General features: G+C 45.6%; 1 protein-coding gene across 3 annotated transcripts in view; it reads right to left on the reverse strand.

The window, feature by feature from the left end:
- TMLHE (trimethyllysine hydroxylase, epsilon) overlaps positions 1-18,524 on the reverse strand; it is a 60,593-nt gene that overhangs the window by 13,543 nt on the left and 28,526 nt on the right. For all 3 annotated transcript variants that reach the window (XM_070759723.1, XM_070759721.1, XM_070759722.1), the window contains exons 2-4: positions 13,095-13,243; positions 8,672-8,848; positions 5,191-5,470 (exon numbers count right to left, since the gene is read on the reverse strand). In XM_070759723.1, coding sequence (XP_070615824.1) covers positions 5,191-5,470; positions 8,672-8,848; positions 13,095-13,242 — 605 coding nt within the window. In that variant the 5' untranslated portion in view covers position 13,243. The remainder of the gene's footprint in view (positions 1-5,190; positions 5,471-8,671; positions 8,849-13,094; positions 13,244-18,524) is intronic.

Genomic DNA, 18,524 nt, shown 5'->3' on the forward strand with positions numbered 1-18,524 from the left:
GGAAAAAAATCGCAAAAACGTGGCCTCCAGGAAGGACGTCTTCGTGATGTCAAAGCTCCGCCATGGAATTCCCTATTGGGATTCCCCACCTCCTTTCCAGCCTCCAGATCGGCCGAAAACGCTGCCGCTGATCGCAAAAACAGTGCTCCGCCGGGCGCCGCTGCCTGGCTGTAACCTTCTGAAACAGCCGGGCGCTTTGCGGCGGCCTCCGGAACCTGAACCCAAACTTCCGGGTTCGGCATTCGGGAGAACGCCAAGAAGTCCCCCGGCTGTTTTAAAAGGTGACAGCTGGGCAGCGGCGCTTCTCGGCGGCCTCTCGAACCCGAACCTGAAAAGTTCGGGTTCGGGAGAACGCCGAGAAGCCCCCCGGCTGTTTTAAAAGGTGACAGCCGGGCGGCGGCGCCCAGTGGAGCACCCTTTTGCGATCGGCGGTGGGTTCGTAAGCCGAAAAAAGTTTGTAAGAAGAGGCAAAAAATTTCCGAACCCCGGATTCGTATCACGAGGGGTTTGTATCACGAGGGGTTTGTATCATGAGGTACCACTGTATTAATATCTAGAGATAGTTCATTGTTGCTACCCTTATTATGCAGCAATTGAATTCATTGCTCTTTAATTTTTTTTTTTTTAAATTAACCACTACATGTAAGTTGTTTGCAAATCAGAGTCATCTTTCATTCAAAAGCAAGGGGCAATCTTTTTTTTTTTTTTTTTAATCAGGTGTAACCCGTACCTCTCCCAGACATCTAATGTAATCTGCTGGAACAGATTGAAATATTTGACAAAAAAACCCATAATGAATTTGGAGAAGCAATCATTGGCATTCAATGCTAGCGTGATGTATTTTGAAAATTTCCATTTAGCCTCTTTCAAAATAATTTAGGATAAGGGATTAGCAATCTGGGCAGAGAAGAAGGAGGAAAAGAAAGGAGGAAGGAACCGTTTCAAATCCCTTCAAGGTCAGCGGGGCAAGTTAATTTTAATGAGATGTGTGAGTTGTGTTTCTTTGCCCTTTACTCCCCGAGCAGCGAAAACTCTTTTGATCTTCAGATCTCTCAGGACTAAGGCTGCCCTTTCAGTCTGCTCTGTCAAAACAGGAAGCAGGGCTTGTGCCCCAACCACCAAAACATTCCCACCCTGCCACAAGATCTTGATTAGTTTCTCTCTAGCTCAAGATTTTTCACTGCCTTGAGCCAGTGGTGAGACTTTAACTGGTGAACTTACAGCCAGCAGTCAACAGAAGCAGCTTAGAAACATAGAAACATAGAAGACTGACGGTAGAAAAAGACCTCATGGTCCATCTAGTCTGCCCTTATACTATTTCCTGTATTTTATCTTACAATGGATATATGTTTATCCCAGGCATGTTTAAATTCAGTTACTGTGGATTTACCAACCATGTCTGCTGGAAGTTTGTTCCAAGGATCTACTACTCTTTCAGTAAAATAATATTTTCTCATGTTGCCTTTGATCTTTCCCCCCAACTAACTTCAGATTGTGTCCCCTTGTTCTTGTGTTCACTTTCCTATTAAAAACACTTCCCTCCTGAACCTTATTTAACCCTTTAACATATTTAAATGTTTCTATCATGTCCCCCCTTTTCCTTCTGTCCTCCAGACTATACTGATCGAGTTCATTAAGTCTTTCCTGATACGTTTTATGCTTAAGACCTTCCACCATTCTTGTAGCCCATCTTTGGACCCGTTCAATTTTGTCAATATCTTTTTGTAGGTGAGGTCTCCAGAACTGAACACAGTACTCCAAATGTGGTCTCACCAGCGCTCTATATAAGGGGATCACAATCTTCCTCTTCCTCCTAGCTTGCAGTACTTATATAATTATATTGTATAATTATATATAAATAACATGGCTATAATTCAAAAAAGAGACTCTAGAAGCAATTGATGGCACTGATGTAGTAGTACAGGAGGCGATCTGCCTAGGTGAAAATTCAATAGGGAAAAATTGTTTGCTTTCCAGAGGCAGAAGCGTTTCGAGGTAGGACACCCGGAAGGAAGGGTGCAACAAGATTATCTTGGGGAGGAACTCTCATATTTCTGCTCATTGAGTTCAAGCAGAGAATTAAAAAATGCAGAGAAGAGCAACTAAGATGATCAAAGGCCTGGAGACTAAGCCATACGAAGAACAGCTGCAGGATTTGGGTTTGACTAGTCTGGAGAAAAGAAGTAATGGTGACGCAATAGTGTTCCCTTATTTGAGCGATTGCCAGAAAGAAGAGGGGGTCAAACTATTCTCCAAAGCAACTGAAGGCAGGACAAGAAACAATGGATGGAAACCAATCAGAGAGAGAAGCAACCTGGAATTAAGGAGGAACTTCCCAAAAGAGAGGACAATCAACCAGTGGAATAGCTTTGCCTTCAGAAATCTTTAATACTCCATCACTGGAGATTTTTTAAGGAGTCTAGAGACAGTAACTTATGTACAATGGCATAGGTCCGTGATAGCACGCAAGCCATAGCCTTAGTTAGAGAGCCATGGTGGCACAGTGGTTAGAGTGCAGTACTGCAAGCTACTTCTGCTGATCATCGGCTACCAGCAGTTTGGTAGATCAAATCTCAGTAGGTTCAAGGTTGAGCCTATATATATATAATCAATCAATCAATCAATCAATCAATCAATCAATCAATCAATCAATCAATATCTCTCTCTCTCTCCCTCTCCCTACCTACCTATCTAATCTCTCTCTCTCTCTCTGTGTCTATCTATCTATCTATCTATCTATCTATCTATCTATCTATCTATCTATCTCACTTAGCAACATGAATTTGGGGCTCCATTGTCATCATAACTCAAGGACTAGCTGTATTTACTTACTTACTTACTTACTTACTTACTTACTTACTTACTTACTTACTTACTTACTTACTTACTTACTCTCACAATCCGGGTCCCCATTTTACCCACCTCGGAAGGATGGAAGGCTGAGTCAACCTTGAGCCGGTGATGAGATTTGAACCGCTGACCTACAGATCTACAGTCAGCTTCAGTGGCCTGCAGTACAGCACTCTACCTGCTGCGCCACCCCGGCTCTCTCAAATGTTTAAATGCTATTGCTGTTGCTATTAGTTCAGCTCCAGTGACAGCCAGCTGATTTTTGACTAATGCAGAGGCCCTGGAAGGGCATTTTCCGCCTCTGAAGGGCTTCTATGGGGGGCAGGGGAGGCCGTTTTCACTCTCCCCAAGCTCCAGGGAAGCCTCTGGAGCCTAGGGAGGGCAGAAAACGGGCCTACCAGACCCCTTGAAAGTCAGGAATTGGGGGAGCAGGGGGTTGTGCATGAATGTGCACGGCAGCAGGGGGGTTATGCGCATATGCGCAAGGGGCAGGGCACGTAGGGGGCATTGAATTATGGGCACATGTATGCATGCCACATCACATGCGCGCTTGCTTTGGGCATCTGCCAAACACTTTGAAAAGTGTTCGGAAACTTCAGATCGTGCAGAATGCGGCCGCGAGAGCTATCGTGGGGCTTCCCAGATTCGCCCATGTCTCTCCAACACTCTGTGGCTTGCACTGGCTGCCAATCAGTTTCTGGTCATAATTCAAAGTGTTGGTAATGACCTTTAAAGCCCTACATGGCATCAGACCAGACTACCTTCGGAACCGCCTTCAGCCGCACGAATCCCAGTGGCCAATAACGTCCCACAGAGTTGGCCTTCTCCAGGTCCCGTCGACTAAACAATGTCGTTTGGTGGGCCCCAGGGGAAGAGCCTTCTCTGTGGCGGCCCCGGCCTTCTGGAATCAACTCCCCCCAGAGATTAGAACTGCCTCCACCCTCCTTGTCTTTCGCAAATTACTTAAGACCCACCTGTATCGCCAGGCATGGGGGAATTGAGACACCTCCCCCAGGCTTTTATATTTTTATGTATGGTATGCGTGTGTTGCATGGCTTTTAAATGATGGGTTTTTTAGATGTTTTTTAATATTAGATTTGTTTACATTGTAACACTGTTATTATTATTGTTGTGAGCCACCCTGAGTCTATATACAGTGTTCCCTCAATTTTCGCGGGGGATGCGTTCTGAGACTGCCCGCGAAAGTTGAATTTTCGCGAAGTAAAGATGCGGAAGTAAATAAACTATTTTTGGCTATGAACAATATCACAAGCCTTCCCTTAACACTTTAAACCCCTAAATTACAATTTCCCATTCCCTTAGCAACCATTTAGATTTTTACTCACCATATTTATTTATTAAAGTTTATTTAAAAATATTTATTAAAGGTGGACAAAAGTTTGGCGATGACATACGACGTCATTGGGCGAGAAAAACCGTGGTATAGGGAAAACCCCCGCGAAGTATTTTTTAATTAATATTTTTGAAAAATCGACTTTTTGCGACGTTCGAACCCGCGAAAATCGAGGGAACACTGTACTCTGGACACTTCAGGAAAGCCTGAGAGTGAAAAATGGCCCGGGGATGTGTGTTGAGTGCCGGCATGCATATTATTATTATTATTATTATTATTATTATTATTATTATTATTATTATTATTATTATTTGAGGGGGGGGAAAGATTTGCCATTACTGGTATAGGTTCTCCTGCTTGAGCAGGGGGCAGGACTAAAAGACCTCTAAGGACCCTTCCAGCTTTTATTCTGATTGAATTATGGTCGTTAAGTCAGGGACTACTGGTGGTACTGGGGAACTAACTCACAACCCAATGGGTTTGATCTGCCTGTGAACCCAGATTCAATATTGAATACTTTAATCTTATTTTAATCTAAGGGAAACGTCTGAAAAAATTAATATAAGTTTAAATAAATAAGACAGGAAGGAAGGAGGGAAGGAAGGAAGGAAGGAAATGGGAGAGGAAAAGAGGGAGAGTGAAAGAAGGAAGGGAAGGGAATAGGAAAGGAAGGGAGGGAGGGGAGGGAGGGAGGTAAAGTGGAAGGGAGGGAGAGTAACGGAGGAAAAGAAAGAAGGAAGCAAGGGAGGGAGGGAAGGAAAGAGAGAAACAGACAAGAACCACATCTCTAAGTCCATCTGCATTGCACACACATACACTGCTCAAAAAAAAAATCTAAGGGAAACATCTGAAAAATTTAATATAAGTTTAAATTAGACAGGACGGAAGGAAGGAAGGAAGGAAGGAAGGAAGGAAGGAAGGAAGGAAGGAAGGAAGAAAGCGGGACAAAACCAAAGGGAGGGCTTCCTCCGGTGTTTCGTACTTACCTGATCAAACTAACCCTCTCTGCGATGATCTCCGTGTCTTCTTTGGTTGGGGGAACGTTTTCCACAAACGCAATGCCGTACAACAGGAAGTTCTGCAGAAATTCTCTCAGTCCCTCATTGGTTTCCAAGAAACTGTGGTAGTCGACCGAAGGCACTTGAGCTTCCTGGTAAATTTCGGCATTCCACAGGATCCGGGGTTGCATGACCTGATGCTTCTGTCCCTCGTAGCTGTTCATCAGCAGCCATTCCAGACCGTATTTGGTCACATGACCATCTGGCCCTGGGAGCAACCGGAGAGAGACAGGTGTAATGTCCTTCCTCCCTTCAGCTCGAGAGGTGGTTTCCTACCGGTTCAGACCAGTTTTAGAGAACTGGTAGTAAATTGGTGGCCGGGTGTCGCTGGAACCAGCAGTAACCCATGCCTGTCACATCCCCAAACTGGTTCTCTCAGCAGCGACATGGGTGCCGCCATCTTGTTTTTTCTTCTGAGCATGTGCAAAAGCTTTAAGTGCTGTGCATGTGCCCGTGCATAAAGTATGTCCCTGACTGAACTGGAAGGAAAACCGGAACTCACTCCAAACTGTGTAAGTTGAATGCAGGTCAGATTCAAAGGTGGGTTCCTCCCAGTTCGCCCGAACTGGTAGCGACACACTGGTGATGTGACAATGATGTCACAGAACTGGTCTGGTTGGTGCCAATTTGTGGGCGCCACCATCTTTTAAAATTTTATATTAAATCAATTAATTAATTAATATATTTAAAATATATTTATTTTATGTTAAATAAAATATATTTTATTTTTTCAAATTTTTTAAAAAAGATTTTTTTGGAATTTTTTTCCTTTTTCTTCTTCTTCTGAACATATGCAAAAGCCAAGTTTCCAGAACTTTTAATAGTGTTACAATATTATTTTTGGTTGTTTTTAATTGGGGAGGGGATTTTTTTGGACTTTTTGCCACCGCGCATGAAAGCAGCCAGGCAGCGTAGGAGGAAGCAAACCAGCAGCAAGCTAAGTTAGAACCCACTCATGGTCAGAATGGCCAAGAATACACACAATCCCACACCCCAATCAAATTCAGGCTTGACAACAGGGTTATGAGAACGTTCTTCAAAACATGGGTGCTGTATGACTAGGTTTTCAAGTGGCTTGTTTTGCTTCTTGTAAACTGGTTAGCACGTTTGGCCAAGTTCGCCTGGTGCACCAGTTGCGGACCTATTTGGACAGGGAGTCACTGCTCAGAGTCATTCATGCCCTCATCACCTCGAGGTTCGACTACTGCAACGCTCTCTACATGGGGCTACCTTTGAAAAGTGTTCGGAAACTTCAGATCGTTCAGAATGCGGCCCCGAGAGCAATCATGGGCTTTCCCAAATATGCCCATGTCTCGTCAACACTGCCCGGCTTGCATTGGCTGCCGATCAGTTTCCGGTCAGAATTCAAAGTGTTGGTTATGACCTATAAAGCCCTACATGGCATCGTACAAGAATATCTTCCAGACCACCTTCTGCCGCACGAATCCCAGCGACCGATTAGGTCCCACAGAGTTGGCCTTCTCCGGGTCCCGTCAACTAAACAATGTCATTTGGCAGGACCCAGGGGAAGAACCTTCTCTGTGGTGGCCCCGGCCCTCTGGAATCAACTCCCCCCAGAGATTAGGACTGCCCCCACACTCCTTGCCTTTCAAAAGCCCTTAAAAACCCACCTCTGTTGCCAGGCATGGGGAAACTAATACACCCCTTAGCTACTATGGTTGTTTTATGTATGGTTCGTTTGGTTGTGTGATTGTTTTTTATAAGAAGGGTTTTTAATTGTTTTTAACATTGGATTTGTACATTGTGTATTATTTGTTGGGAGCCGCTCCGAGTCCTCAGAGAAGGGTGGCATACAAATCTTATAAATAATAATAATAATAATAATAATAATAATAATAATAATTATTATTATTATTATTATTATTATTATTATTATTATTATTATTATTATTATTATTTGAGATTGCTTTAAAAAAAACCCACTACGGTTAAGACAAACTATGGATTAGCACACAGCATAAACCCGCCCAAAAATTCTGTTGGTCTTTTCTTCCAAGGGTAAGTATTTGTTAGTGATGGACAGGTAGTTCTCAAGTCACGACCACCGCTGAGCCTAAATGTCATAAATACTTATTTTTGCTATATAAGCTAAAAAAAAAACACCCCAGAAAAGTACTGTTGAACTGGGAATAGGTAATTCCTGCATTAAGCTCTGTTGTGAATGGCCTTCAGAAATGGGCAGGATGAGGTCTCAATTCTTTACCTGGAAGATGGAGGCTTAATGGGTTCAGTCCCCTGAACTTCTCCAAAATCCTCCAAAACAGCTAAAAGGCTTTGCCCTACCCAGCCAGGAGCTCTGGGATTGCAGAATTGTTTAGGGTCACATGGAGTTTTGTGGGCTCCATGTGACCCTAAACAAACCACTGGGTTCATTGTCAATTGAATGACCAAAGAAGGAAGGAAAGAACCCATGGGAACAGAAGAATCTCTTCTCTAAATAATTCAAGAGCTAGAATATTTTCTCTCCACTTTCATCTTGAACAAAATCTCCAAGCACATTTGAATGTTCCAACAGCTTTACTTTTGAGAGGGGGGGGAGAGCCAGAAATGAGAGAGGAAGAGAGAGAGGAAAGAGAGAGGAGAGGGGGAGAGGGAGGGAGGAAGAGGGAAAGAGAGAGGGGGAGAGGGAGAAGGAGAGAGAGACATGGGGAGAGAGAGGAGAAAGAAATGGAGGGAAAGAGGGAGGAAGAGAGAGAGAGAGGAGGGAAAGAGAGAGAGAGGAGGGAAGGAGAGGAAGAGGAAAGTGAAGAGAGAGGGGGGGAGAGAAAAGAGAGAGGAGAGAGGGACAGGGACAGGGACAGGAGACAAGACAAGAAAGAAAGAGGAGAGAGAAAAGAGAGGAGAGAAGAGAGAGAGAGGGAGGAAGCGGGAAAGAGGGGTGAGAGAGAGGAGAAAGGAGAGATGGAGGGAGAGTGAGAGCGGGAGGAAGAGGGAGAGAGGCAGGAGAGAGGGGGAGAGGAAGAGGAAGAAAGAGAGAGGAGGGAGGGAGAGGAAAAGAGATAGAGGAAAGTGAAGAGAGAGGGAGGGAGAGAGAAAAGAGAGAGGAGACAAGGACAGGGAGAGGAGACAAGAAAGAAAGAGGAGAGAGAAAAGAAAGGAGAGAAGAGAGAGAGAGGGAGGGAGGAAGCGGGAGAGAGGGGTGAGAGAGAGGAGAAAGGAGAGAGATGGAGGGAGAGTAAGAGAGGGAGGAAGGGGGAGAGAGGCAGGAGAGAGGGGGAGAGGAAGAGGAAGAAGGAGAGAGGGGGAGAGAGAAAAGAGAAGGTGGAAGAGGGGAGGGAGGGAGGGGGACAAGGGGAGAGAGAGAAAGAGAGAGGGGGGGCAGAGAGAAGCAGGCTCCAGAGCACATCTCCCACTCTGCCTTTGGAGACACAAAACTCCAGAAACTCACAGGTGAGAAAGAGCGTGGTCTCATCGACTCGTACTGCCTGGGGCTTGATCGTGAGATCCACACTCGCCGTATCCAGACTGCGTTGGTTGGTCTTGGCGTTGTAGCAAGACGGCGAGCGGCAATGGTCGCGAAGCCAAAAGTAATCGAAGTGCATCAGAGTGTCCCTGTATTTCAGCTCTAGGAAAACAAGATAAAACAAGATCCTTCCCTCGGTTAAAACAACGGTCAAAAAGAAAGCTTTCCACTTTCTGTTAAATTACGATCATACTTTAAAACCAGTGCAACTTGCAGAATAGAGAATAGAATTGGAAGGAACTTTGGAGCAGAGCTGACCAGTTCTGGAGAACCAGAAGTGGAAATTTTGAGTAGTTCGGAGAACCGGTAAATACCACTTCTGACTGGCTCCACCCTCACCTATTCTCTGCCTCCCAAGTCCAAGCTGATTGGGTGGAAATGGGGATTTTGCACTAACCTTCCCCTGCCACGCCCACCAAGCCACGCCCACAGAACTGGTAGTAAAAAAAATTGAATCCCACCACTACCTTTGAGGTCTCTACTCCAACTCTTCACTTAAGCAGAAGACCCTATGCAGACGAATGATTGTCCAATATCTCCTTAAAAACTTCCAGTGTCGGGCATTCACGATTTCTGGAGGCAAGCTGTTCCACTGATAAATTGTTCTCATTGTCGGGAAATTTCTTCTTAGTTCTAAGTTTATTTTATTTATTTATTTATTATTTAGATTTGTATGCCGCCCCTCTCCGCAGAGAGAGTATGCTTCTCTCCTTGATTAGTTTCCACCCATTGCTTCTTGTTCTATCCTCAGGTGCTTTGGAGAACAGCCTTGACTCCCTTTTCTTTGTGGTATCCCCTGAGATACTGGAACACTGCTATCATGTCCCCCCTTGATCCTTCTCTTTTTAGACTAGACATACAGCACCTAATCCTCTCAATTGTCCATTGTACAGTTTTGCCTCCAACCCATTATCTTTGTTACACTTTTCTGCACCCTCTCTAGAGCAGTGTTTCCCAACCTTGGCAACTTGAAGATATTTGGACTTCAACTCCCAGAATTCCCCAGCCAGCGAATGCCAGAAGAGCCCTTCACTCCTCCACTCGAAACAGAATGCCCTATGAAAGCAGACTATCAATCCTAGGTCTAGAAAGCTTAGAGCTACGACGCCTAAAACACGATCTAAGTATTGCCCACAAGATCATATGCTGCAACGTTCTGCCTGTCAATGACTACTTCAGCTTCAACCGCAACAACACAAGAGCATGCCACAAATTCAAACTTAGTATTAATCGCTCCAAGCTTGACTGTAAAAAATATGACTTTAGCAATCGAGTTGTCGAAGCGTGGGACTCATTACCGGACTCAGTAGTGTCAACCCCTAACCCCCAACATTTCTTCCTTGGACTATCCACGATTGACCTCTCCAGGTTCCTAAGAGGTCAGTAAGGGGCGTACATAAGTGCACTAGCCTGCCTTTCGTCCCCCTGTCCAATTGTCTCTCCTTATCTCAAATATCATATATCTTTTCTTCCTTTCATATATCTTCTCCTCTACTTTTATATCTTGTCTTTATATATAATACTTCATGTCTGTCCTCTTCAATATGTATTGTGTATTGGACAAAATAAATAAATAAATAAATAAATAAATAAATAAATAAATAAATAAATAAATAAATAAATAAATTTAAAACAATTCTGGGAGTTGAAGTCCAGATATCTTCAAGTTGCCAAGGTTGGGAAACACTGCTCAAGAGTTCCAACATTTTGTTTTTATTTATTTATTTATTTATTTATTTATTTATTTATTTGTTTGTTTGTTTGTTTGTTTGTTTGTTTGTTTGTTTGTACGATTTTTATGCCGCCCTTCTCCTTAGACTCAGGGCGGCTTACAACATGTTAGCAATAGCACTTTTTTTAACAGAGCAAGGCTATTGCCCCCACAACCAGGGTCCTCATTTTACCCACCTCGGAAGGATGGAAGGCTGAGTCAACCTTGAGCCGGTGATGTGATTTGAACCGCTGACCTTCAGATCTACAAGTCAGCTTCAGTGGCCTGCAGTACAGCACTCTACCTGCTGCGCCACCCCGGCTCATTTTTGTAGGATGGTGACCAAAATTGGATGTAGTATTCCAAGAATGCTCTTATTCAGGAACAGAAGTCCGAATACCAGCAATTATACTTCCAGAAATGTATGGACCAACTGTGGGTTGCTCCCGGTTCGGACTGGTTCTTTTGCTACCAGCGGTAGCAAAATCAACCCAGCACTGGTATGGATCACACCTGAACACACTCAGATTGCCTTATTTTATTTTTTTTCCCATGGGAAAACAGTTCTGGAAATGAATTGCCCTGTTTTGCAAATAATTACCAATGTGGTAATGTTTCACTCCACAGAACTGATGGAAATAATAAAAGACAGTTATAACCACTGCCAAGCAGCCAATTTGAAGTAGCGGTCAATGACTCTGGATTAGAAGCCCGAAGACCCAGATTTATGGCACCAACGCCAGTGGCATGACTCTGGACCTCTCCCTCCCTTTCAGCCTTGGGAAAGAGAAGGCAAAGGGGTGAACCAAGGTCTCCAAAACCTCCCCGTGAAAACTCCAGGGATGTTGTCCTAGCAGTGCCAGGAGTCCAAGCAGATTTAAAGGCGTTAAAAAACAACAATACCCTGTTAAAACCAGAATCAAAACAGGACGAAAACATGTTAAAAATAAGTAATTGGTCAAATGATTCATTAGTCAATGAAAACCTGCTTGGGCAGCAAATGCCTGATTATATAAACATGTTTTTGCTTCCACTGAAAGGCTAACAGACAGGGAACTAATTGGTCTATTCCTGCCCTGGATAGGAAGATCTTTCAGGATTTGACTGAGAAACCCTGAGAAAAATAGTGGACTTTGATGCTCTACGCATAACTTGCGGCCTAATTTCTTGTGTTCTTATGAGCTTCCCCATTGCCTGTCTGTTGAACAAGCTGCTTAAGCTGTAAGTATGGGTATTTATAAGCCAAGATGGCATCATTTGCTTGAAAAGGACAGAACGAGAAAATTTATTTAGGTTTGCAGGGCCCTTCCTTCCTACCTACCTACCTTCTTTCATTCCTTCCTTCCCTCCTTTCCCTCCCTTCCTCTCCTTCATTCCTCTTTCTTTTCTTTTCTTTCCTTCTCTATCCCTTTCTTTCTTTCTTTCTCTCTCTCTTTCTTTCTTTTGTTCATTCTTCCTTTCTTTCTATTCTTCCTTCCTTCCTCATAGTTAGTTATAGTTTATTAGATTTGTATGCCGCCCCTCTCTGAAGAATTGGGGCGGCTCCTTCCTTCCTTCCTTCCTTCCTTCCTTCCTTCCCTCAATCCCTCCCTCCTTCTTTCCTTCCCTCCCTCAATCCCTCCCTCCTTCCTTCCTCCTTCCATCCCTCCCTCCCTCAATCCCTCCTTCCTTCCTTCCTCCCTCCCACCCTCCTTCCTTCCTTCCTTCTTCCCTTCCTTCCTCTGCGCATGCTCAGGAAGCAAAATTTTGCGAGGTAACACGTGCAGGAGAGAGATTTAGACTATTTTCTGCATGTGCGGAAGCAAAGAATTGTCTAAATCTCTCTCACGCACATGCCCCCTTGCAAAATTTTGCTTCCTGAGCATGCGCAGATGCAAAATTTCACTCGGATGTGCCTGCACACCGGAGATGCAGAGCTGCGCATGCAGCTCAATTTTCACTACCAGTATGATGGCGTCGACCGTAGCGGTAGAAACCCGCTATTGTTCAAGACTAGTGCAAAGAAGAATAGAAAGGAGAAAGAACAGAATATAGGCCAGTGATGGCGAACCTTTTTTTCCTCGGGTGCCGAAATTGCACACACACACGCTATCGTGCATGGGCAAGTGTGCACACCCATAATTCATTGCCTGGGGAGGGCGAAAACAGCTTCCCCCGCCACCCGGAGGCCTGCGGAGAGGGGCGGCATACAAATCTAAATAATAAAATCTGGAAGCTGGAAATGGCCTGTCCCCCAACTTCTGGTGGGCCTAGTAGACTCATGTTTCTTCCTCCCCAGCCTCCAAAGGCTTCCCTGGAGCCAGGGGAGGGTAAAAACACCCTCCCTCATCCCCCTGGAGGCTCTCTGGAAGCAAAAAACGCCCTCCCAGAGCCTCTGTGTGAGTCAAAAACCAGCTGGCCGGCACACACCATGTATGCTGAAGCTGAGCTAGGGCAATGGCTCGCGTGCCAGCAGATATGCCTCTGTGTGCTACCTGTGGCACCCATGCCATAGGTTCGCCATCACTGATATAGGCCTTCAGAACCGAGCCTTACCAAACGGCTGGCATTGAGGGCAGAAACTCTGAAGCCTAGAAGGGCTCCTACCTATACCCATCTCTTTTGACCCCCCGCTTCCCTTCAACGTCCAGTTCTTACCTAGGTGGCCATCTTTTAACTGCCAGGCACAGTTGGGTGAGGTGGGGACGGTGTGATGCCAATTGGTCGAAGCCGGAAGAATCCTGAAACCTTTCCTCAGCTGGTGGTGGAAGCTGCAGAGCACCTGCCTCAACTGACAGCCCCACATCCTGGGGAAGAGAGACCCCAAAAGAGAGAACGGTCACTGACTCTGAGAATCAACTGAAAAGGCAAAGCAACGGTCAAGTATTCTGAGTCCAAAGAAATCAGAACTCTGAGGTAGGCAGTTCCCACAAAGCACATGTTGATTGGATACGTCATATCGGCACAGCAGGGTGAAAACCAACTCTGAAGTTTCCCGCCCTAATAGCATAATTAAAAGAGTAACTGTTTCCCTCCCCAATTGTCCCAAGTCACATTGTCCAATTAAAACAGTCAGCAGGCTCCTCAGTCGCTCCTCTCCTCCTTCAATGCCACCTGTTGGGATGACCTTGCTTCCCATGGGAAGGCTCGTTGTATCTGCAAATGGTCTGTGTAACCCTTAGAGCAGTGATGGCGATGGTGAGGGCCCACACCCATAATTCAATGCCTGGGGAGAGTGAAAGCTTCTCCCACCCCCCAGAGGCCCTCTGGAAGCTGAAAACGGCCTGTTTCCCAAATCTGGTGGGCCCAATAGGCTTGTGTTTCAACCTCCCCAGGCTCCAAAGGTTCCCTGAAGCCGGGAGAGGGTAAAAACGCCCTCCGCATCTCCTCAGAGGCTCTCTGGAAGCCAAAAACACCCTCCCAGAGCCTCTGTGTGAGTCAAAAATCTGTTGGGTGGCACACACATGCACCTTGGAGCTGAGCTAGGGCAACGGCTCGCGTGCCAGCAGATATGGCTCTGTGTGCCACCTATGGCACCCGTGCCATAGGTTCGCCATCACTGCCTTAGAGCGTGTAACAATTATGAAGCTGTAAAAGATGGCTTTAGCCAGGGTCGATTCAGAATTGACAGCAACTCTGCTATCTGGGTTTAGCCCTGGCAGGTCAATGAAAGAGCAGAAAGCAGGTTTTTAATAACCAAAAATTACAGTTTCCTATCCAATTTTGTAGCAGTAGCAAGCTAATGAGACGGAGACTCTGAAAAACTAATAAAGTAACTTGTATTAAAGAGGGAGCATCTTTGAAGCATCCTACCACCCCCAAAGCACAACAGGGAGCATCTCTGCTTTCCTCCAGATGTAGACAAAGCTGCAGGAGACAATCTCTAACAGAAGAGAATGTCAGGGTTTCCAAGGAATACATCCCATTCCATAAGAACTCCGAGGCAGACAAATTCCTCAAAGAAGATTTTATTGGTGCATTCCTGCTGGGGAATGTGTTACATTTCCACGCTGTTTTACACCCAATTCAAAGTAAAACTTTGTCACCTCCCCCCAGAGTCTCCAGTCCCATGATCCAATCAGCATGCTTGTCCAGTTGCTAGGTGACCTCAGTCTCCACCTTTTGAACACCTGCACCAACATCCTGTTATGACCCGCAGCTGGTAGTGGATCCCATTCGAGACGAAGCCAATGAGGTGATGCACAAGCAGCTGGAATCCAAGTTGGACAGTGAGGAGGCTGGCGAGGACTCGATGCCAGAGACAGAGGTGGGCAAGATGCCTTCGGAATCTCCAGCACCTCACATCAGTGATGAAGAAGAGGAGGAGCTTCTTCTTAATGCAAGAGCGCACAGAGCTGCCAAAAGGCAGGAATGGCTACTCAGGAGGAGGTCTCCTCGGGAGTAGGCTTGGGACTAATTGGCCACTCCCCAAGCGTACTTAAGGAATGACAGACATGGAAAAATCTCTGCAGGAAACAACTAATTTGATAGTTAGTTTGTTCATGTGCCTCTTGTTTGGAAAGCCTCTGCTAGGCTTCTCTGTTTTGGTCTTCTGTTTTGTGGACTGATTTATTGAGTTATTGACTGCTTTTTAATGTAATGGGATTTTAGTTTATAGTTTTTAATTATTAGATTTGTACACATATAGTTTCTGTATTGTGTTCTGTGAGCTGCCCAAGGCTTCGGAAAGGGGCGGCATACAAGTCTAATAAATAATAATAATAGTAATAATAGTAATAATAGTAGTAGTAGTAATAATAATAATAATAATAATAATAATAATAATAATAATAAGCTGCTGTGAGCCGCTCCGAGTCTTCGGAGAGGGGCGGCATACAGATCTAATAAATACGTAAATAAATAAATAAGTAAGTAAATAAATAAATAAATAAATAATAACAACAACAACAACAACAACAACAATAAGCTTCCTGCAATATCCAGGACTAATTGCTTATCTTTGCTTTCTGACTTTATGGACTTATGCCAGCTGTTAATGCTGTATAATTAACAGCTGTTTTTTTTCAATAAAAGACTGATTTAAGATTTATTTGTGTGTGCGAGCACTACTAAGCCAGTTTATTAGTAGTGGTTAATCAATTAAATATAAATTTGGGCAAACTGGGTGTGTGTTACATTTTTTCTGGTCCATAGCTGGGGCAGAGCAAATCTTTGATTCCCAGGGGAAAGAATTTTATTGAAGCTACATATACCCCAGCTATCTCTACACCACCCCTCCCTGACTCCTTTGCTCCAGTCTGTGTTAGCCCTGATGCTGTGAGAAGAAAAACTAACAAAAGAAAATGCCCACGGTTCAAATTTGAGGTCAACAGATACTCAGCAAGTCCTTGATGTTCTCTGAGCTTTGCGGTTTGCTCGCAAGATGTTTCATTACCCAACCAGATAACATCTTTAGAGTTCAATCAGTGCTTATCAAACTTCATGGTTTTATACAGATTTGAACATGGCACTACTCAGCTTGCTTACCCACTACCGGTGTACACCCACAGCATTTTTCCAGATGTTTGACCCATAGAAATCTTTCTTATTATCTGCCCCATGGTTCTTCAAATTAGAGATGAAATAAGGTAATTGTAACACTGCCTGCATAAAAACTGCCTATGTTGTACCTCTGACGTGTCTTTAGAGCTTAAATCACAGCCCAAAAGTCAAAGAAGTGTATTTATATGCATTTATTGTAATCAAGCAACAAATAATGTATTTGATGTTTATTTGACGTTGAGCCTCTAGGAAAAAATGCAAAAAAGCAACAAAAGCTTGCACTGCCTGCCGATCAGTTTCTGGTCACAATTCAAAGTGTTAGTAATGACCTATAAAGCCCTACATGGCATCGGACCAGAATAGGCGTTGATTGCTTACCTGAACGCCTCTTCTCGTACGGTGAGTGGGTACAGCAGTCACGTGGGTTGCTCCTGTCCAATCCGATGGGACTGAGCCTAGTATTAAAAAAGCCTGCTGGATCCGCCCCTTCCCCAGAATTCACGAATCCGTAGACTAGGCTCAGTAGTGAAGCTCCATAATGTTCAACTCTCATGTGTTAGAAGAAAGGTAGGAATAGAAGTCATAGAAGACCACACAAAAGGGAGGGAAGTGACTGCTGTACCCACTCACCGTACGAGAAGAGGCGTTCAGGTAAGCAATCAACGCCTATTCTCCGTACTGAAGGAGTGGGTCCAGCAGTCACGTGGGACATACCCAATAGATAGGTCCCTAGGGTGGGATTAGATTGCTATCGTGAGAGATAAAGGATTGGAGTACCCTTCTGCCGAAGGCAGCATCCGCTGAGGCGTAGGAATCGATTTTGTAGTGCCTTATGAAGGAATTTGGCGAGGCCCAAGTGGCTGCTTTGCAGACTTCTTCCAACGGGGCTTGAGTCGCCCAAGCGGCAGATGTGGCAGCACTTCTGGTGGAGTGCGCTGTAATATTCTTTGGAATGGAGAGGGAAGCTGTCTCATAGGCCTTAGAGATGGTCCCTCTGATCCAACGGCCTATTACTGTTGAAGACACTTTGGATCCCATGGATCTGGGATGATAGGCCACGAAGAGTGCTTCAGACCTCCGAATGGGTCCTGTGCGTTGAATATAAATTTTTAGCGCTCTAGTAAGATCCAGAGTGTGCCATCTAATTGCCAGGGGATGCTCCCGTTGGAGACAGAAGGAAGGTAAGACAATATCCTGGGATCTGTGGAACATGGAACTGACCTTGGGTAGAAAGGTGGGGTCCAGACGCAGAACCACCTTGTCCTGATGGAACTGACAGAGGTCCTGTCTGATAGAGAGGGCTGCCAACTCAGATATGCGCCGGGCAGATGTAATCGCCACCAGGAATGCTACCTTAAAGGATAGGTACCTGAGGGACGCAGATTTCAGGGGTTCGTAGGGTGCCTGAGTAAGGGAATGGAGAACCCGTGGCAAGTCCCAGGAAGGATATCTGTGGATCTTAGCAGGCCTGAGGTTGGCCACTCCTCTGAGAAATTCTTGGATTTCTGGAAAGGAGCGGAGAGGCTGCCTGCGAGGCCCCGCCAAGACAGAAGAGATGGCTGCCAGGTGGCAACGGATGGTGCTGGTAGAGAGGCCTTGGTGGAAACCTTTCATGAGGAAGGAGATTATCCTGTGAATGGGAAGACACAGGGGAGATAAGCCCTCCTGCGAGCACCACTGATGGAATTTGGACCAAGTATGGTCATATATCCGGTTGGTGGACCCTCTTCTAGACTTCAGGATGATTTCCACTGTGTCTGGGTCGTACCCTCGCAGGTCTAGGTCTCTCCGGATAATAGCCAGATGGTGAGGTGGAACCACTCCGGATCTGGATGGAAGGAGGCCCCCTGCCGCAACATATCCTCCGAAACGGGGAGTCGCCAGGGGTCCTGGACGAACAGCTGTTGGAGGTCCGCGAACCAGGGCCTGCGAGGCCAGTGAGGGGCGATCAGAATTACTCGAGCCCTCTCCAGGATGATCTTGTGAACCACGTCTGGTAGAATTGGAATTGGAGGGAAGGCATACAGAAGACCTGGAGGCCAAGGGATCCTGAGAGCATTGATTGCCTCTGCTCCCGGGGATGGAAACCTGGAGATGAAGCGAGGGAGCTGGGCGTTGGCTTTGGTCGCAAACAGATCCAGCACCGGATGGCCGAACCTGAGGCAGATTTGGTGGAACAGTGCTTGGTGGAGATTCCACTCTCCTGGATCTATGGTTGCTCGCGATAGCCAGTCCGCTTGGACGTTGAGGCTCCCCGAGATGTGATCGGCTAGGAGCGACTGGAGATGTTTCTCCGCCCAAAGGCCTAACTTTAGGGCCTCCCTCATGAGGGCCTTTGATCTTGTGCCTCCCTGTCTGCAAATGTGGCTTTTGGTGGCTATGTTGTCGGTAAGAATCAGGACATTCTGGTTGGAGATGTGAGGTTTGAATTGCTTTAGAGCTAGAGACACGGCTCTTAATTCTAGCCAATTGATGGGCCTGGAAGCCTCCTCCGGTGACCATGTGCCTTGGGCTAGTAGACCCTGGGCATGGGCTCCCCAGCCCGAGAGGCTGGCATCTGTGGTGACAACAAACTGGTCTGGGCAC

Source organism: Erythrolamprus reginae, chromosome 8 (genome assembly GCF_031021105.1).
Source record: "Erythrolamprus reginae isolate rEryReg1 chromosome 8, rEryReg1.hap1, whole genome shotgun sequence".
Taxonomy (NCBI): Eukaryota; Metazoa; Chordata; class Lepidosauria; order Squamata; family Dipsadidae; genus Erythrolamprus; species Erythrolamprus reginae.